Source organism: Girardinichthys multiradiatus, chromosome 9, assembly GCF_021462225.1.
Source record: "Girardinichthys multiradiatus isolate DD_20200921_A chromosome 9, DD_fGirMul_XY1, whole genome shotgun sequence".
NCBI classification, from domain to species: Eukaryota; Metazoa; Chordata; class Actinopteri; order Cyprinodontiformes; family Goodeidae; genus Girardinichthys; species Girardinichthys multiradiatus.
In genome coordinates this window covers 164,421-186,026 of record NC_061802.1, presented here as the reverse complement: position 1 = coordinate 186,026, position 21,606 = coordinate 164,421, and the positions used below count along the sequence as shown (strand labels likewise).

Here is a 21,606-nt window from a genome sequence, read left to right as displayed (position 1 = left end):
TGCGGTCAGAACTACCTTGAACTGAACCCACTCAAGACTGAGGAGATGATGGTAGACTTACGGAGAACACCACCCCCATACACCCCCCTCAACATCCTCAACAACACTGTATCGGCCGTGGACCACTTCAGGTTCTTAGGAACCACCATCTCTGAGGACCTGAGATGGTCTTCACACATAGACACTGTTCGAAAGAAGGCCCAGCAGAGACTGTACTTCCTGAGGCAACTCAAGAAGTTCAACCTTCCACAGGAGCTGCTGGTTATCTTCTACACTGCCATCATTCAGTCTGTCCTGTCTTCATCCATCTCAGTGAGGTTTGGATCATCCACAAAACAGGACAGGTCCAGACTGCAACGAATAATCAGGACTGCAGAGAGAATAATCAGAGCTGACCTTCCCTCCATCCAGGACTTATACAGGTCAAGGGTCAAGAAAAGAGCTGCTAAAATCTCTGCAGACCCCACACACCCTGCACATAAACTGTTCAGAGTTTTACCTTCAGGTGGCGCTACAGAGCACTGTTTACTAAAACCAGCCGCCACAGAGACAGTTTCTTCCTCCAGGCTGTTTCTCTGTTGAACATTTAATAAAGTACAAAACAACAGCATACAGATGTTGCAAATGCACCTTTTTATTATATATGTGTATATTGTATATATGTATTTATGGACATAAGAATATATGCAGAATTTATCTTAAATCGCAAAAAAAAAAAAACAACAACCAGAGAGCAAAGTGTACCGGAGTCAAATTCCTTGTTTGTTGTATGTACGAACTTGGCAATAAAGCTGATTCTGATATGACATCAGCCTCTTCAATGTGTCGCTGTGTGAACTGAAGGATTCTTTCCCTTTCTTTCTGTGACATCGGGTCAGTTAGAAGTTCACCGTGGGGTCTGTGTGAAAGATCATCTGCATCCACATTTTGTTTACCAGCCCAGTAAATTATTTTAAAGCAGAAGGTGGAGAGAGCTGATAGCCAATGTAAACTTGTAGCATCAAGTTTAGTTGAGATGAGAAGGTAAGTGAGAGGATTGCTATCAGTCACTACTGTGAAGTTTGTTCCACATAAGTAGTTGTGGAACTTCTCTGTCACAGCCCATTTCAAAGCCAAAAACTCTAGTTCATGGGCTGGGTAATGTGACTCACTCTGGGATAATCCTCTACTGGCATAGGCAATTACTCTGTTTTGTCCCTCCTGCTCGATACAGCACGGCACCCAGGCCACTGGAAATAGCATTGGTGAGCGCTTCTCTTTATAACAGCGCCACTGGTGGCTGAACAGGCACTCAATTTAAGTAACCTATGTTACAGCATGCTGTAGGTCTTGGCTAGAGGGGGCCAGCAGGACCACGCCATCTGCAAAAAGAAGAGACGTAATCCACTGGTCCCCAAACCAGAACTCCTCCGGCTCTTGGCTGTGCCTAGAAATCTGGTGACAAAGGGCAGCCGGGCAGCCCTGCCGGGGGGTCCAGCATGCACCGGGAACAGGTCCAACTTAGTGCCGGCGATGCAGACCAAACTCCTGCTCCGCTTGCACAGAGACCGGATGGCCCCAAATAAAGGGCCCCCAATTCCATACTCCTTGAGCACCCCGCACAGGGCACCACGAGGGACACAGTCGAATGCTTTCTCCAGGTCCACAAAATACATGTGGACCGGTCGGGCAAACCCCCATGAACCCTCGAGCACCCCGTAGAGGTCATAGACCTGGTCCAGTGTTCCACGGCCGGGACGAAAACCACACTGCTTCTCCTGAAGCCGAGGTTCGACTATTGGCCGGACTATCCTCTCCAATACCCCGAGAAGTGTGATGCCCCTGTAGATGGAACACACCCTCCAGGACCACCACCCCAGTCTGCCAGTCCAGAGGCACTGTCCCCGACCACCACGTAATGTTGAAAGATGCGTGTCAACCATGACAGCCCTACAACATCCAGAGACCTGAGGTACTCAGGGCGGATCTCATCCACCCCCGAAACCCTGCCACCGCGGAGCTTTTTAACCACCTCGGAGTTCCCAGCCTCTGTTTCCACCAGGGAATGCGTGATGGCAGGATTGAGGAGATCCTCGAAGTACTCCTTCCACTGCCCGATAATGTCCCTAGTTGAGATCAGCAGCTCCCCACCCACAGTGTAAACAGCGTTGGCGAAGCACTGCTTCCCCCTCCTGAGGCGCCAGATGGTTTGCCAGAATCGCTTCGAGGCCAACCGGTAGTCCTTCTCCATGGCCTCACCGGACTCCTCGCAGACCCGGGTTTTTGCCTCTGCCACAGCCCGGGCCACAGCACGCTTGGCCTCATGGTACCAGTCAGCCGCCTCAGGAGTCCCACAAGCCAACCACAGCCGATAGGACTCCTTCTCCTTGTGTGTTGATCTTTCACATAAAATTCCAATAAAACATATTTATGTTTGTAGTTGTAATGTGACAATATGTGGAAAGTTCAAGGGGTATGAATACTTTTACAAGACACTAACTACTCGTTTCCGTTGGACTCTGGGATGCTGAACATATGCGGATGAAAACATTGTACATGCCATTGTTCTTGCACGGAGTCACCGTCTCCTTTTCTGTATTAACTGCTCTGAATATTTCTGGTCAAAACATCTACAGGAAAGACAGAAAGGGATATAAGGTTGGAGGAGTGATGTTTTATAAAACACATTACAGTGTCACAAATGTCAGTGGTCACATTGTGATTAATCAGAATGTTTAGGCCTCCATTACACCAAAGATGTCCTTGTTGTAATTTACAGGCCTCCCTCGCTCTTTAGATAACAGCTTCTAAAAGTTACAAGAAGCTGCTAAAACAAAGCAATTTTGATGAAGAAATTATCATTATGGAAGATTTTAACATCAACTGGGAGGACAAAATGTCTCCAAAAAAAGCCTAAATAAATCACAGACATATGATAAGTTTGAGTCTGTGGGCCAACGAGAATAAACTACCAAAACAAATATTGATCTTATATTTACCAACAGGCCAGAAAGAATTGTAAAATCATTTATTATGTTAACAGGTTTATCAGACCACAAATTAACCCTTAAAACGTACCCAAAAACGTTTCTATTTTTCTGCCAGTGAAAACAAAACTATTAAAATTCTAAAAAATAAATATCAAAACTTTGTAGCGACAGTTCAAATTCAATGAGACGCCATTTTACCTTAATGCCACTTTTCCACCGATTCTATTCAGCCTGGCTCGACCCCAATCGGCCCGCTTTACAGGCGTTTCCAGTACGGTTTTTTTTTCCGTACAGGTACCTAGTTTATTGGTCCCTGCTCCTAAGCAGGTCTGACTGGGTCTAAGTCGGGACTACATGGAATGTGAACAGACTGCTTCACTGACTGGCCGTGGGACCATGGGGAATGAGAAGGTTTTCCAAGAGGCAGAGTGGGGAGAAAACCACAATTATACAAAAAATATTATTAAAATAATTAAAAATAATAATATAAAAAATAATATTTAGAACCACAATGGTTGGAGCGTGTCAAACCCAAATATAATTTTACTATTTACTAATCATAAACCAGCCTGAAGGCTGAAAGAAAAGAAGGACAAATCAGCTTTCTGAATGACACGCAGGTAGGGGGCGCTGTAGTACCTAAACCAGCTGATCACACATAAAAACAACTGTTCATGCGCACAAACATTCCCCCAAAACACACAAACAAAACCACCATGAAGCAGTGGGTTTGGTTCTGACATTTATTGACGGTCCTTCAGAGAACCAACATCTGCAGGAGGAGGGAGCCGGCAGAGAGCAGCTGCCCGTAATCAGACTGTCTGCATCGTGTTAAACTGATGAACATTCAATAGAGTACAGAACAACAGCATACAGATGTTGCAAATGCACCTTTTCTATTAGATATGTGTATATTGTACATTGTAAATATGTTTATTCTGTAATGCAAAAACAGAACAAAAGAGCAAAGTGTACCGGAGTCAAATTCCTCGTTTGTATGTACGAACTTGGCAATAAAGCTGATTCTGAATCCATGGAACACGAAGATCCAACATCCAACCTAACCCTAACTTCACTCTGGTCAGAAGTCCGTGGTTCTGGGCTTTAAAGTTGATAGAAAAACTTTTTATCCAATTTGAATAAATAACTGAATCTGACTGAACTGTTTAATGATTACGATTAATTGGAATGTATGAACCTGACTGTTGTGAAGAACCTTGAGACGACATGTGTTGTTAATTGGTGCTATATAAATAAAACTGAATTGAAAGTTCTGGTCCTCGTTATCACCATGGCTCAGACAAGAACTTCCTCATAAAGCCCAAAATGTTCTTCAGGCAAACTTTGGAGCTTCATCATCCAGACAGCAGCGTCTCTCCTCTCTGCTTCTCCTGCCCCCCCCCCAGGGTTTGTTTCTCTTTATGAGAAACAAACCCTGTGGCTTTAAAATGGTTACCATGGTTTTAAAAATAGGAATCAAGTATTGTTCTCAGTATTGTATCGAGTTTGATAGTATCTTGACAACCGCAACCTGTACACAGCAGACAGACAGGCGGTAGGGAGAGGGCGGAGGTCATTTTATGGCCTTCCTGTGTTCTCTATGCTAATTGGCTGGTCGGTCTTAGTGAGTAAAACATGAGGTTTTACCATCTTGCAGGTTCTGTTTGAGTTAAACCTTCTGAGGCGGCTCCTTGTAAGGATGATTACCCTGCTAGAATTATTCTGGTTTTTTATGGGATGTCCGGCAGCTCTCGACAGGTCATTACACAAACGCTCCGTCTCCATCTGGAACCATAAATTCATTCCTGCGCGCTGCCCCAGAACAGTCGGAGCACACTTTCTGCCTGTTGTGCCAACACAAACCAGGTCCCCATCTCTCTCTCAATTACTAAAATTGATTACCATTTGGCTCTGGACCCAGGAATTATACTAATGGGCTGAAAGTGGTCCCGGTTAAGATAAATCAGCCAGTGTGTGGGAGGCTAACCGGCTGCCAGCGGACTGCAGCTGCTCCGAAGAAACTCCTCCATCCGATTCATCAGTCTGCTGTGAGGCTGAACCTGATTGGATCACCTCATCAGATCAGGTGAACCTGTTTCTATTCCTGTCATGCAGCCTTAGGTAATTAATATCTAATTTGTTATTTTCCACTGCAATGGCTGGGTTCAGATTCAGAACAATTGTAGAACCTTTAATGAGTTCTGTTCAGGAATAACTGTGTGTTGATACCAGGAGGTATTTGTTCCTGGAAACTGTTTACAGAACGCTCAGTCAGAACTGAAAGATCTCGATTTCAATATTTAAAAAATAAAGACTTAAATCTGCAGCCGATCAGGAGGTGATCTAAAACAGAAATAACCTGAGCAGAGAGACTAGACTGAATCTGCTGAGACAAAGATAGATAAACTTTTAACCAGTTTGAATAATAAACTGAATCTGTTTGATAGCTCGGATTAATTGGATTGTATGAACCTGACTTGAAATCTGTATGATTGGACTGACTTTGTGAAGAGCCTTGAGACGACATGTGATGTGAATTGGCAGTCTTTAAATAAAACTGAATTGAAAAGAGTTTTAGTGACAGATGAATCAGAACAGCATGGTTCTGTTGACATGACTCAATGCATAGTAATGGTGCCTGTATGCACACGTTACTACAGTGGCTAAAAGGCCATGTCCAGTCCAGCTATATACACATATATATTAATGTTAGAACCGCTAGGACAACACGACTTTTGTTCCTTGGCTGAATGAGACATCAGCAATGACCTTAGAGAAGGACCTGCTGCTGTCCATCACACTTAGGGTCAGAAGGTTATCTCCAAACTATCTGATGTCCATCTGAGTCCTACTAAGAGAAAGATTATTCCCAAGAGCAAAATGGGTGGTGAGAAGATAATAGATTGTAAAAATTAGGACGTGTTGATGAGCCGCCAAAGCAGAGAGATCTTAGGGTCGTCTATGAAGTACATTCTACATATTGTAGTTCAGTTCCCTGGCTATTAAAAGCTTAGACCTTTTGGTTAGTCATCAAATGCATCGTTTGAAGCATCGCTGCTGACGTGAAGGTCTGCAGACGTGCTGTACTTTAACGTGAAGTTAAAGTACAGCCAGGACATTCAAACACCATAGAGCAGCAGATGTTTAATGTAGCTCTACTTTGGACTTTATAGCTGTGCAAGAAGGGCTTCCTGAAGATATTTTGTTTCCTAAAAGAACATTTATTTCATTGCGCTCACCATCCTCAACAACACTGTGTCTGCTGTGGACCACTTCTGTTTCCTAGGAGCCACCATTTCTCAAGACCTGACATGGTCTTCACACATGGACAATGCGTAGAAGAGGATCCAGCAGAGACTGTACTTCCTGAGGCAACTCAAGAAGTCCAACCTTCCACAGGAGCTGCTGGTCATCTTCTCCACTGCCATCATTCAGTCTGTCCTGTCTTCATCCATCTCAGTGTGGTTTGGATCATCCACAAAACAGGACAGGTCCAGACTGCAACGAATAATCAGGACTGCAGAGAGAATAATCAGAGCTGACCTTCCCTCCATCCAGGACTTATACAGGTCAAGGGTCAGGAAAAGAGCTGCTAAAATCTCTGCAGACCCCACACACCCTGCACATAAACTGTTTAGGCTTTTACCAGAGTAAAAGTAGTTAGCTCCTCTACTGCGAAACAATAAGCATATTACTACTATAATAACCTGTCTTTAAAAAAATGAAAATATTGAGTGTACATACACTTACACACTGCTCAAAAAAATAAAGGGAACCCTTAAACAACACAATATAACTCCAAGTAAATCAAACTTCTGTGAAACCAAACTGTCCACTTAGGAAGCAACACTGATTAACAATTAATTTCACATCTTGTTGTTCAAATGAAAAAGACAACAGGAGGAAATCTTTGGTGATTATCAAGACACTCAATAAAGGAGTGGTTCTGCAGGTGAGGACCACAGACCACTTCTCAGTACCGATGCTTTATGACTGATGTTTTGGTCACTTTTGAATGTTGGTGGTGCTTTCACACTCGTGGAAGCATGAGACGGACTCTACAACCCACACAAGTGGCTCAGGTAGTGCAGCTCATCCAGGATGGCACATCAATGCGAGCTGTGGCAAGAAGGTTTGCTGTGTCTGTCAGCGTAGTGTCCAGAGCCTGGAGGTTCTACCAGGAGACAGGCCAGTACACCAGGAGACGTGGAGGAGGCCGTAGGAGGGCAACAACCCAGTAGTAGGACCGCTACCTCCACCTTTGTGCAAGGAGGAACAGGAGGAGCACTGCCAGAGCCCTGCAAGATGACCTCCAGCAGGCCACAAATGTGCATGTGTCTGCACAAACGGTTAGAAACCAACTCCATGAGGATGGTATGAGGGCCTGACGTCCACAAATGGGGGTTGTGCTCACAGCCCAACACCGTGCAGGACGCTTGGCATTTGCCAGAGAACACCAGGATTGGCAAATTCACCACTGGTGCCCTGTGGTCTTCACAGATGAAAGCAAGTTCACACTGAGAACATGTGACAGACAGTTTATATATTTATATTTAATGTTTGAACCAAACTCAGATTCCTTGCTTATGCTCAGAGTTGGCCAATAAAGCTGATTCTGATCGGTTAGCAGCTCATGCTAATCCAAAGCAAGTCAACATTTAGCTGCATTTAGGAGGATGTTTGGACTCTTGTTCTGGTACCTTCTTACCAGTTTGTACTGCACTATGGGTTGTATCGGTTTATTTTTGGCAGAAGAGCAAGCATAAAAAATCCTGGTTCTGATTTTACAGTAAAAAAAAAAAAAATCATGATGGAATTTTATTCCCAAGAGGAAAACATCTCAGACAGCTTCCAATCTTCCCAGGAGGGGACGTCAAAAACCAAAGAGCTCCATCTCAGACTCTAAAGATCTCAGTTAGCAGGTTAAAGGTCATGACACTGAACCAGTATGGCTGCTTGGAAGGGTTGAAGGAGAAATACCCTTCTCTCTAAAAACAAGATGGCCGCAGGTTTGCAAAGCTGCATCTGAACCTTAAAGAAAAACAAAAAAGAAAATCACAGGTGTGACATCATACATGGGGCTTACCTTTGTGTGCGAGACAGCGAACGCTCTGACGGCTCTGAATGTCCCAGAGACGAACCGTCTCATCATGTGACCCAGAGAGGAGCAGAGTTCCATCCATTGAGACGGAGAGACATGTGACCAGGTTCCTAAGGAGAACCGGGTCAAAACAATACATCACTACAGCTGAATGACCACCTGGTTCTGGATAAAGATGTGTGTTTTATTTTCAGGGTGTTTCACTGGTTAAAGATCAATCAAGCCAGAGAACCCAAGATGGGACAGTAAACCCCCAAAAATCTATTGTTCAGAGGAAGAAGGGAGACACCAGAACCAACAAGGCAGAACCAAAGGCCACATACAGGGGTTGGACAATGAAAGTGAAACACCTGGTTTTAGACCACAATAATTTATTAGTATGGTGTAAGGCCTCCTTTTGCGTCCAATACAGCGTCAATTCATCTTGGGAATGACATATACAAGTCCTGCACAGTGGTCAGAGGGATTTTAAGCCATTCTTCTTGCAGGATAGTGGCCAGGTCACTACGTGATACTGGTGGAGGAAAACGTTTCCTGACTCGCTCCTCCAAAACACCCCAAAGTGGCTCAATAATATTTAGATCTGGTGACTGTGCAGGCCATGGGAGATGTTCAACTTCACTTTCATGTTCATCAAACCAATCTTTCACCAGTCTTGCTGTGTGTATTGGTGCATTGTCATCCTGATACACGGCACCGCCTTCAGGATACAATGTTTGAACCATTGGATGCACATGGTCCTCAAGAATGGTTCGGTAGTCCTTGGCAGTGACGCGCCCATCTAGCACAAGTATTGGGCCAAGGGAATGCCATGATATGGCAGCCCAAACCATCACTGATCCACCCCCATGCTTCACTCTGGGCATGCAACAGTCTGGGTGGTACGCTTCTTTGGGTCTTCTCCACACCGTAACTCTCCTGGATGTGGGGAAAACAGTAAAGGTGGACTCATCAGAGAACAATACATGTTTCACATTGTCCACAGCCCAAGATTTGCGCTCCTTGCACCATTGAAACCGACGTTTGGCATTGGCATGAGTGACCAAAGGTTTGGCTATAGCAGCCCAGCCGTGTATATTGACCCTTTGGAGCTCCTGACGGACAGTTCTGGTGGAAACAGAAGAGTTGAGGTGCACATTTAATTCTGCCGTGATTTGGGCAGCCGTGGTTTAATGTTTTTTGGATACAATCTGGGTTAGCACCCGAACATCCCTTTCAGACAGCTTCCTCTTGCGTCCACAGTTAATCCTGTTGGATGTGGTTCATCCTTCTTGGTGGTATGCTGACATTACCCTGGATACCGTGGCTCTTGATACATCACAAAGACTTGCTGTCTTGGTCACAGATGCGCCAGCAAGACGTGCATCAACAATTTGTCCTCTTTTGAACTCTGGTATCTCACCCATAATGTTTTGTGCATTTCAATATTTTGAGTAAAACTGTGCTCTTACCCTGCTAATTGAACCTTCACACTCTGTTCTTACTGGTGCAATGTGCAATCAATGAAGACTGGCTACCAGGCTGGTCCAATTTAGCCATGAAACCTCCCACACTAAAATGACAGGTGTTTCAGTTTCATTGTCCAACCCCTGTATTTATAACTAATTGGCTCCAACCCCCCAGACTGAAGCCTGTAAACACCTCTGCTGTAACCATGGTAACAAAGCGTAAATGCACCCGTCTGTCTCACCTGTGTCCCTTGAACACCTGGTTTTCCTCGCTGTCGGACTGGAAGGATTTTTCCCGGTTCAGCCGCTGCAGACAAAAAACCCAATAAAACATGGCAGGACCTCCGGGTCTTTATCACAAGCTCTCTTTACCACACCACACTGTTAAAGTCTTTGGTGAATACTGTGTACTCAGTACCTGCAGCCACTTCAGGTGAGCATGTTCCCTTACTCCCATCATGCAGGATCAGCCTAACTGGCTTCACTGTGTATAGTATCTGCAGTGAAACCCATGGATCGATTTCTGTTACGCGGGTGATTTTTGTGTACATTTTTGGCTTCATTTTGTCTCACACTGTTGAACTCTTTAAAGAAATTTTGTTTTTTCTGTGGAGATGCCGGGTTATATTTTCAAAGAATTTTCTGAGGTGTGTTACGTTATTGAGGCTGAATGTGATTCAGTTTCATCGCTCTGGTTTAAACCATAAAAGCTCAAAGTCATGAAGAAACATCAAGTTTGATGCTCCATGAATTAAACTGGATGGAGTCATATTTCAGTGGATTTAGGGGAGGTTCAGTTCTCTGTAGTTTATTATTGTTGATTGAAAAAGTTTGCCAGAATTTACACAAAATTTCACGCAACGTTTATTTTTGTACATGCCAAGTTGTGCGTAACATATTGCGCCGTGAGGTTTGTGTGTGGAAGAACGATTCGTACATGAGGCCCCTGCTGATGGTTTGACAGTACTTTATCCACACACTTTTAATATCATGCAGGCCTAATCAGAACATTTTATCTGAGATGGCCTCGTCAGGATTATTCTGTTGATCCGGGAAAATTACAGGTCGTCTCTGATATTTAAAGGGGACATATGCTTTAAACTCTCCCATTTCACCCTTAATCATCCTATTGTGGTCTATTTAAAGTGGAAACTCAATGCTTTGGTCTGAACACCTTGTTCTTGTAGCTCCACAGGTTCCTCTTTTACCTGTTCTGAGGAGCGTCAGAGCAGCTTGTTTTGGTGCAGTTTCTTTCAATGCTGCTAGAAAGAAACTAACCCCTTAAGGGTCAGAATTAAGTTTTTCAGCAAATCGTTCTCAGCCCCTTTCCATTGCCTGTACAAAGCCCCAGGCAGTGTTTCGACACAAATGTACCCGGGTAATTCCACTTTCACAGGTAAATGGTCCTGGTCTGGAGATGATCTTCTCAGCTTTTCCTAGGATTTGTTAAAGGGGTGGGGCTACGTGCAGTGAGGTATGGCTCCAGCAGCTGCAGTAATGGCGCAGGTTACTATACAAATTAATCATTTTTATGTCATTAATTTGTCACAAAAAGTAGTTTTAAGATGTTTTAGGTGAGAATGTAGACCTCAAAACTTAATCTGTGCAGTCAGTTCATCCAGCATGAGTCCAAATTTAAATGTTTATTTTGATTTTCTCTTCAGCGGAGCTCCACTTACAGGCTGGTCTGGCTGCTAAGCTAAGCTAACCGGGCGGCTGGACTGGGACTTCCCCACTAACCGCTGCCTGATCTTGGCCCGGCAATCTGGGATTTCCTGCTACCTGTTTATGGTGACTGAAAGTGAATATAAAGTGTTTAGTAGGTATGTGGTGAATAACCACAAGAAGCAGAAAATAAAACACAATATTTTTCCCTGGATATCTGTGACACTTTAGGTAATTGTTGGCATCAATTATCTAATATTTCAACACATTTCTGTAAGACAAATGTTTTAATGAAGTGCTGATGAACTTTTTCTGTAGTTATCTGATGTGAGTTCACCTGATGATAATAAAATAAAAAAAAGTTTGTTAATCAGTGTTTAGTAGTTATTCTAAATGAATCATGTCGTTGTAAAGCTACAACTCTGCTCTGATGCAGGTTGGTAGATAAAATAAATGTAAAATAATTCTTTAAACTTTCCCTGCTTATGGATCCAGAGCAACTTAAGAAATAATAGGAGGGTTTAATCCGCTGTATAACTCTGAAATTGCTCATTATCCATTTATCAGTTGACATAAAAGATGATTTATTAACTTTTAAAAGGATGGAAGGAGGGATGCCACCTGCTGGAATGAAGGTGTATTGCAGTTTTATTCACAACTTCCCGAGACGTTATTAGGTTGATTTAAATAACTGGTCTTGGCCTCTAGGCAGTGGAAAAAGAAAGTACGAGATTCCATGGGATTCCTATTACTTGGGTAAAACAAACCCTGGGACCTTTGGTGGAAAAGGGGCTCTTGATACTGGCGGAGGTTGATGAACTCGTCCTGGGGACGGTGAAATGAATTTGCGATAATACACCTAACAATTAAACATTTAGACTTATCCTCTTGCAGCGTAGGCATACTTCAGCTTGGACTACAAAACTAGCGAGAAATAAATATCCCGTATACGTGAATTGGTCAGCCAGAAGTCCCTGACCTTATTTAGTTGTTCTGCGGCAAATACTGTGACACAACGGATTGAAAAATATCACCCAAACAGAATATAAAGATATCTACGCAGCACCTGGAGAGACTGAATTCAACTTTTCTGCTCTCCTACAGACTCCAAGTACACAACAAAACGGATTAATGGACTAAAAAAGTGGATTTTGCATGATATGTCCCCTTTAAACCTCAACCTGAGCTCTTTAGCGCCCCCTTTGGAATGATAGTGGAATTATTCAGGATTGTGAATTTCTATACAGATCACATTAACCTGCTGACCCAGAACATCGCTCTGACCTGTAGAGGAATACATCGAACTAAAGTCCATTCCCAAATGAAGTCCATCAAAACATTACTGGGTGAACAGGAGGTTCTGTAGATTAATTCCACCTGACCCAGACCCCTCAGCTATAGCGGGTGTTGAAATTTCCACAGAGGAAAGGGACGTTGTGACATTATGAATTCTTGGTACATAAACAGCCCATCTGCAGGTGTATAATCAAGTATTGATCCTGCAGCTGATGTCAGATTGCGTTACGTCTTGTTTGTTAACGAGGAGTCCAATGTAAGGAGATACTTTGTCCTTTAAAAAACATAAAACATGGAAATTTCCTTTAGCATCTAGCAAGAACAGACCTTACAGATAAATCAGACAACGGACAAAGCACAGATCGGACATCCCATAGCTCCCTGCGCTGAGAACTTCCCCTCATTGGGAAAACATTAACTCTGACAGTTTCCAGAAACAAAATAAAATCATCAGCTGAGATTAGCTCTGACCTCGGGTAACTTCAGGTACTCACCTGACTGCAGAGAGACACTTGAAAAATGTTCCCGTCACGTCCTCCACAGAATAGGAAGTACTCGGAGGGGTCAAAGGTCACCGACATGATCTCCATGTCAAAGAGGACGGACAGCAGCAGCTCACCCGAGGAAAGCTCCCATACCTGGACAGATGAACATAGGAAAGTGGACAGATCCATTTCCATGGATCCATACAATTATCTACCTTCATCTTGGAATAATGTGAGTATAATCCGCTACCGTTTAATCTCAATCTAATCCCAGGACCTTTTTCTAGCAAGACCAGCTGGGCTCTGCAGTGCAGCCCATCCAAACACAAGTATACTCCCACTATGATCCTTGTTTAACTCAGATATAATCCCAGTATGATGGAAGAATCAGCCTGTAAACCCATTAGAATTTCCTGGTCATAATAAAACATTTGCAGACATCTATAGATGTCTATGATAAACTGACATTTCCTCTGCAACATGGCGGCTTAGTTAAAACTGCAGCTATGATGTCATCAGGACCCAACATTTACAGAAGCTCCTCCAGGGTCTGGAGGCTGGGCTTCATTCCTGTCCAGGTAAACAGTCTCACCTTTACAGTCTGATCTAGCGATGATGTGGCGACTCTGGCCTGAGCCCCCATGTGACCACAGTGCAGGTCTGTGATTGGCAGGGAGTGTCGGGACAGGACATGGCGTGGCTCAGGGGAGTGGCTTAAATCCAGCAGGACCACACTGAGAGAGAGAGACGGGTGGGAAAGTAAATGAAGACCTGTTGATCAGCTGTTTAGAGACATCACTGATGGTTAATGGGTAACAGGGCCATCTGGCTCTTCTCCGTGAATCTGTGATGGTTCTACTCAATTGCTGCTTTTTTTTAAAAAGATTTTTTATTGTGGCACTAGAGGACTTATTTTTTGTTATGTTCAAAAGTTGGCGAACAGGGTGAAGAAAGGTGGGACGACAAGCTGCACAGGTCTCCGGGGTCAGGTCTCAAACCCAGAACAGCTGCGACGAGGACTGGAGTACTTCACGTCCAAAGTGCTGACAAAAGTTTGGACACACCTTCTCATTCAAAGAGTTTTCTTTATTTTCATGACTATGAATATTGTAGCTTCACACTGAAGGCATCAAAACTATGAATTAACACATGTGGAATTATATACTGAACAAAAAAGTGTGAAACAACTGAAAATATGTCTTATATTCTAGGTTCTTCAAAGTAGTCACCTTTTGCTTTGATTACTGCTCCGCACACTCTTGGTATTCTGTTGATGAGCTTCAAGAGGTAGTCACCTGAAATGGTTTTCCAACAGTCTTGAAGGAGTTCAAAGAGAAACTTAGCACTTGTTGGCCATTTTGTCTTCACTCTGCGGTCCAGCTCACCCCAAACCATCTCGATTGGGTTCAGGTCCGGTGACTGTGGAGGCCAGGTCATCTGACGCAACACCCCATCACTCTCCTTCTTGGTCAAATAGCCCTTACACAGCCTGGAGGTGTGTTTGGGGTCATTGTCCTGTTGAAAAATAAATGATGGTCCAACTAAACTCAAACCGGATGGAATAGCATGCCGCTGCAAGATGCTGTGGTAGCCATGCTGGTTCAGTATGCCTTCAATTTTGAATAAATCCCCAACAGTGTCACCAGCAAAGCACCCCCACACCATCACACCTCCTCCTCCGTGCTTCACGGTGGGAACCAGGCATGTAGAGTCCATCCGTTCACCTCTTCTGCGTCACACAAAGACACGGTGGTTGGAACCAAAGATCTCAAACTTGGACTCATCAAACCAAAGCACAGATTTCCACTGGTCTAATGTCCATTCCTTGTGTTCTTTAGTCCAAACAAGTCTCTTCTGTTTGTTGCCTGTCCTCAGCAGTGGTTTCCTAGCAGCTATTTTACCATGAAGGCCTGATTCACACAGTCTCCTCTTAACAGTTGTTCTAGAAATGTGTCTGCTGCTAGAACTCTGTGTGGCATTGACCTGTTCTCTAATCTGAGCTGCTGTTAACCTGCGATTTCTGAGGCTGGGTGACTCGGATGAACTTATCGTCCGCAGCAGAGGTGACTCTTGGTCTTCCTTTCTTGTGGCGGTCCTCATGTGAGCCAGTTTCTTTGTAGCGCTTGATGGTTTTTGCAACTGCACTTGGAGACACTTTCAAAGTTTTCCCAATTGTTCGGACTGATTGACCTTCATTTCTTAAAGTAATGATGGCCACTTGTTTTTCTTTACTTAGCTGCTTTTTTCTTGCCATAATATAAATTATAACAGTCTATTCAGTAGGACTATCAGCTGTGTACTGTATCCACCTCCTGCACAACACAACTGATGGTCCCAACCCCATTTATAAGGCGCCGCAGATGGTCGCCTCGGCGTGTTGGTGCGCATTGTTTTGTTTTGTTTTTTGCTTTAAAACGGTCTTCTGTGATGGTACCCGGAGCTCTCTCACCAGAGAAGAACTCATGAACATCAGGGCTACTACACCAGAGGAGTTATTTCCAACATTTCTACCTACTGCTCTGGAATATTTGGACATTCTGGTCAAAGGTGCGTTCACCTTTGTTCACGCGGTGAAACGCCGGAAGAGAGGGAAACGGGCTGGGGTGCTGGTACGTCTTCGCCAGCGTGGACTACGAACACCGTTACCTGGAATATTTCTCTCTAACGTGCGCTCACTTCCCAACAAAATGGAGGAACTACAACTGTTGTTGGGGAAAAACAGGGACTTTTATTCATCGGCAGTTTTGTGCTTCACGGAGACGTGGCTGTGTGGATTAATACCGGACTCTGCGCTGCAGCTGGCAGGATTCCAGCTCTACAGAGCGGACAGAGACACGGAACTCTCCGGCAAAGCGAAAGGTGGAGGAATCTGTTTTTACCTCAACAGTGGTTGGTGCAACGACGTGACAGTGATTCAGCAGCACTGTTCTCCAGACCTGGAATCCTTCATCATAAACTGTAAGCCTTTCTATTCCCCCCGTGAGTTCGCTTCGTTCATCCTGGTCGGTGTTTACATCCCGCCGCAAGCTAACGTGCAGGTCGCACAGCGCATGCTCGCCGACCAGATACTGAGTGTGGAGCGGACCAACCCGGACTCCTTAGTAATCGTCGCTGGTGACTTTAACAAAGGTAATCTGACCCACGAACTCCCCAAATACAGACAGTTTATAAAATGTCCGACCAGAGAGGACAACATTCTGGATCACTGTTACACCACCATCAGAGACGCTTATCACGCCGTCCCACGTGCTGCACTGGGCCAATCCGACCACATCATGGTCCACCTGATTCCTGCATACAGGCAGAAACTAAAGCTCTGCAAACCTGTTGTGAGGACGACAAGGAAGTGGAGCAGTGAGGCTGTGGAGAATCTCCAGGCGTGTTTAGGCTGTACAGACTGGGATGTGTTCAGGACTACTACCAACAGTCTGGACGAGTACACAGAGGCTGTGACTTCCTACATCAGCTTCTGTGAGGACAGCTGTGTACCATCATGCACCAGGGTGAGTTACAACAACGACAAACCCTGGTTCACAGCTAAACTCAGAAGGTTAAGACTGGATAAGGAAGAGGCCTTCAGGAGTGGGGACAAAGACATATACAGAGAGGCCAAGTACAAGTTTGGCAAGGCAGTGAAAGAGGCCAAACGACTGTACTCTGAGAAGCTCCAAATCCAGTTCTCAGCCAACGACTCTGCGTCTGTCTGGAAAGGGCTCAAGCAAATCACCAACTACAAGCCGAAAGCCCCCCACTCCATCAACGACCGACGCCTCGCCAACGACCTGAACGAGTTCTACTGCCGCTTTGAAAGACAAAGGGACAGTCCAGCAACCATCTCCCACGACGCCCCCCAACAGCTGCAGCCACAATCCACCACCCCCACCTCCCCAACCTCAAGAGGGGCCTTGGCACCTCCAACCCCCACCAGCCCCCTACCCACGCCGAGGACGGCTCTTTCCATCCAGGAGAGGGACGTCAACAAACTCTTCAGGAGACAGAACCCCCGGAAAGCTGCTGGTCCGGATTCTGTCTCACCAGCCAGCCTGAAGCACTGCGCTGATCAGCTGTCTCCAGTCTTCACAGACATTTTTAACACCTCACTGGAGACATGTCATGTGCCAGCCTGCTTCAAGTCCTCCACCATCGTCCCTGTTCCCAAGAAGCCAAGGACCACAGGGCTTAATGACTTCAGACCCGTCGCCCTGACCTCTGTGGTGATGAAGTCCTTTGAGCGCCTTGTGCTATCACACCTAAAAGACATCACCGACCCCCTCCTTGACCCCCTGCAGTTTGCCTACAGAGCCAACAGGTCTGTAGATGATGCAGTCAACCTAGCCCTTCACTTCATCCTCCGGCACCTGGACTCCACAGGAACCTACGCCAGGATCCTGTTTGTGGATTTCAGCTCTGCCTTCAACACCATCGTCCCAGCTCTGCTCCAGGAGAAACTCTCCCAGCTGAGTGTGCCCGACTCCACCTGCAGGTGGATCACTGACTTCCTGTCTGACAGGAAGCAGCGCGTGAGGCTGGGGAAGCACGTCTCTGACTCCCTGACCATCAGCACCGGTTCCCCCCAAGGCTGTGTTCTCTCTCCTCTGCTCTTCTCCCTGTACACCAACAGCTGCACCTCCAGTCACCAGTCTGTCAAGCTTCTGAAGTTTGCGGACGACACCACCCTGATCGGACTCATCTCTGATGGTGACGAGTCCGCATACAGATGGGAGGTGGACCATCTGTTGGACTGGTGCAGCCAGAACAGCCTTGAGCTCAACGCTCTAAAGACAGTGGAGATGGTTGTGAACTTCAGGCAGAACCCAGCCCCACCTGCCCCCATCACCCTCTGTGACTCCACAATTGACACTGTGGAATCTTTCCGCTTCCTGGGAACCATCATCTCCCAGGATCTCAAGTGGGAGCCAAACATCAGCTCCCTCATCAAGAAAGCCCAGCAGAGGATGTTCTTCCTGCAGCAGCTGAAGAAATTCAACCTGCCAAAGACTATGATGGTGCACTTCTACACAGCCATCATTGAGTCCATCCTCACCTCCTCCATCACCATCTGGTACGCCGCTGCTACAGCCAAGGATAAGGGCAGGCTGCAGCGTGTCATTCGGTCTGCTGAGAAGGTGATTGGCTGCAGTCTACTGTCGCTCCAGGAACTGTACACCTCCAGGACCCTGAAGCGGGCAGGGAAGATTCTGGCTGATCCCTCCCACCCTGGTCACAGACTCTTTGAGACTCTCCCCTCTGGCAGGAGGCTGCGGTCCATCCGGACCAAAACCTCACGCCACAAGAACAGTTTTTTCCCATCTGCCACCAGCCTGGTTAACAAAGCCCGGAAACCACCTTGACACTCTCCCTTTCCCCCACACCCCTCCTTTTTTTGCTGACAGAACACCTGTAACCTGTAACTCTATGAGTTACATTAACTCTCAGCTTGGACTCCTGCTTTACTTGAACAATGATCACCTGCACTGTTGTATTGCTCTTGCATCTTATACTGCTCTATATTTACTCTCACTCACTTAAAACTGTGCACTTATATTTATATTATATTGTAGATATGTTTGTACTGTTTAATTTGTACTGTATTGCACCGACTACGCCAAAACAAATTCCTTGTATGTCCAAAAACGTACTTGGCAATAAAGCTTTTCTGATTCTGATTCTGATTCTGATTGAAATCCCACTTATTAAACCTGACAGGGCACACCTGTGAAGTGAAAACCATTTCAGGTGACGACCTCTTGAAGCTCATCAACAGAATACCAAGAATGTGTGGAGCAGTAATTAAAGTAAAAGGTGGTTACTTTGAAGAACCTGGAATATAAGACATATTTTCAGTTGTTTCACACTTTTTTGTTCAGTATATAATTCCACATGTGTTAATTCATAGTTTTGATGCCTTCAGTGTGAAGCTACAATATTCATAGTCATGAAAATAAAGAAAACTCTTTGAATGAGAAGGTGTGTCCAAACTTATGGTCTGTACTGTGTGTATATATCTACACTGCTCAACAAAATAAAGGGAACACTTAAACAACACAATATAACTCCAAGTAAATCAAACTTCTGTGAAATCAAACTGTCCACTTAGGAAGCAACACTGATTGACAATCAGTTTCACATCTTGTTGTTCAAATGGAAAAGACATCAGGAGGAAATCTTTGGTGATTATCAAGACACTCAATAAAGGAGTGGTTCTGCAGATGGGGACCACAGACCACTTCTCAGTACCGATGATTTCTGGATGATGTTTTGGTCACTTTTGAATGTTGGTGGTGCTTTCACACTCGTGGTAGCATGAGACGGACTCTACAACCCACACAAGTGGCTCAGGTAGTGCAGCTCATCCAGGATGGCACATCAATGCGAGCTGTGGCAAGAAGGTTTGCTGTGTCTGTCAGCGTAGTGTCCAGAACCTGGAGACGCTACCAGGAGACAGGCCAGTACACCAGGAGACGTGGAGGAGGCCGTAGAAGGACAACAACCCAGCAGCAGGACCACTACCTCCACCTTTGTACAAGAAGGAACAGAAGGAGCACTGCCAGAGCCCTGCAAGATGACCTTCAGCAGGCCACAAATGTGCATGTGTCTGCACAAACGGTTAGAAACCGACTCCATGAGGATGGTATGAGGGCCTGACGTCCACAAATGGGGGTTGTGCTCACAGCCCAACACCGTGCAGGACGCTTGGCATTTGCCAGAGAACACCAGGATTGGCAAATTCGCCACTGGTGCCCTGTGGTCTTCACAGATGAAAGCAGGTTCACACTGAGAACATGTGACAGACGTGACAGAGTCTGGAGACACCGTGGAGAGAGATCTGCTGCCTGCAACATCCTTCAGCATGACCGGTTTGGCAGTGGGTCAGTAATGGTGTGGGATGGCATTTCTTTCCATGTGCTCACCAGAGGTAGCCTGACTGCCATTATGTACCGAGATGAGATCCTCAGACCCCTTGTGAGACCATATGCTGGTGCGGTTGGTCCTGGGTTCCTCCTAATGCAGGACAATGCTAGACCTCATGTGGCTGGAGTGTGTCAGCAGTTCCTGCAAGATGAAGACATTGAAGCTATGGACTGGCCCGCCCGTTCCTCAGACCTGAACCTGATTGAGCACATCTGGGACATCATGTCTCGCTCCATCCACCAACGTCACGTTGCTCCACAGACTGTCCAGGAGTTGGCGGATGTTTAGTCCAGGTCTGGGAGGAGATCCCTCAGGAGACCATCCTCCATCTCATCAGGAGCATCTCCAGGCGTTGTAGGGAGGTCATACAGACACATGGAGGTCACACACAATACTGAGCCTCATTTTGACTTGTTTTAAGGACATTACATCAAAGTTGGATCAGACTGTAGTGTGTTCTTACACTTTAATTTTGTGTGTGACTCCAAATCCAGGCCTCCATTGGTTAATAAATTTGATTTTCATTGATGATTTTTGTGTGATTTTGTTGTCAGAACATTTAACTTTATACAGAACAAAGTATTCATTGAGAATATTTCATTCATTCAGAAATAGGATGTTATTTGAGTGTTCCCTTTATTTATTTTTTAATTGGTAACTCTAAATCTCCCTTAGCTGTGAATGAGTGTGTGCATGGTTGTTTGTGTGTTGCTCTGTGATGGATTGGCGACCCGTCCAGGGTGTATCTTGCCTCCTGCCCATAGACTGCTGGAGATAGGCACCAGCTTCCCCGCTACCTACTATGGAACAAGCGGTAAAAAATGACTGACTGACTGATATGCACCAACAGGAACTCTGGGAGGGTTGGGTTCAAACATACTTAAGGAAGATGATGAGCTCCACCTGGTTGTGTCTGCGACTGACTGCAGGTCACAGTTTAAACCTTTCCTTACTAGATCACAGGGTACTCATCGCATTTGGTGACTGATACGATTCAGCATGGGACAGAAATGTTCCGAATACTTTGAGTATTCCTTAACCTATCAAAGGTCTAGCACCAGCCCCAGTCAAAAACTGGAAGCTTTTTGGTGGAGAAACTGTAACTGAGTATCTGCTTGTTGCATGACCCTCTGCTGGTTTTTTATATTTCTCAAGACTGCAGAATATGGTAAATTCTCTGACCAAACCAAACTGCAATCTGACCTGCAGCTTCCTCTAAACTCTTCACAGAACATCTAAAGCTACAAAATCAGCAGCAGGCAGTCTGGGTCAGATAGAGGGCTGTTACTATGACGACTATCACAACTCATCAACAGTTTAAAAGCATCAATTAATCAATCTCTCTCTCTGTATAACCACCAGGTGAGTTACCTGCACACGCTCCACACCAGAGCGAGGTTGTCTTTGCCCGCAGAAACAAAATGGGTGCTGTCATCGGTGAACTTCAGGCACGTGACGTCCTGATAATGTCGACTAAGCACTGCCAGCAGCTTACCTGTGCACACCTGGACCAATCACAGCACAGAGTTCACAAACATGCTCAGCTTTGAACAGACGTTTTTTTTGACTTGGAAACCAGTGGACTCGCCTCCCAGAGGTAAATGGCCTCAGCGACTCCAGCGGCGAGGAAGGCTCCATCAGGTGAGGTGGTGAGACAGGTGACCACACCTGGACAGACAATCTTCTGCTGCAGCTGATCCTGCACACAGAGTAAGGGCATGTGACTTATG

At 45.4% G+C, this 21,606-nt stretch overlaps 1 protein-coding gene across 1 annotated transcript in view; it reads right to left on the bottom strand.

Annotated features, from left to right (window-relative positions):
- Positions 1–21,606, bottom strand: part of wdr18 (WD repeat domain 18) — a 32,729-nt gene that overhangs the window by 5,847 nt on the left and 5,276 nt on the right. Inside the window, exons 2-7 of the mRNA XM_047374698.1 lie at positions 21,465–21,575; positions 21,248–21,381; positions 13,557–13,698; positions 12,974–13,117; positions 9,761–9,825; positions 8,056–8,180 (exon numbers count right to left, since the gene is read on the bottom strand). Coding sequence (XP_047230654.1) covers positions 8,056–8,180; positions 9,761–9,825; positions 12,974–13,117; positions 13,557–13,698; positions 21,248–21,381; positions 21,465–21,575 — 721 coding nt within the window. The remainder of the gene's footprint in view (positions 1–8,055; positions 8,181–9,760; positions 9,826–12,973; positions 13,118–13,556; positions 13,699–21,247; positions 21,382–21,464; positions 21,576–21,606) is intronic.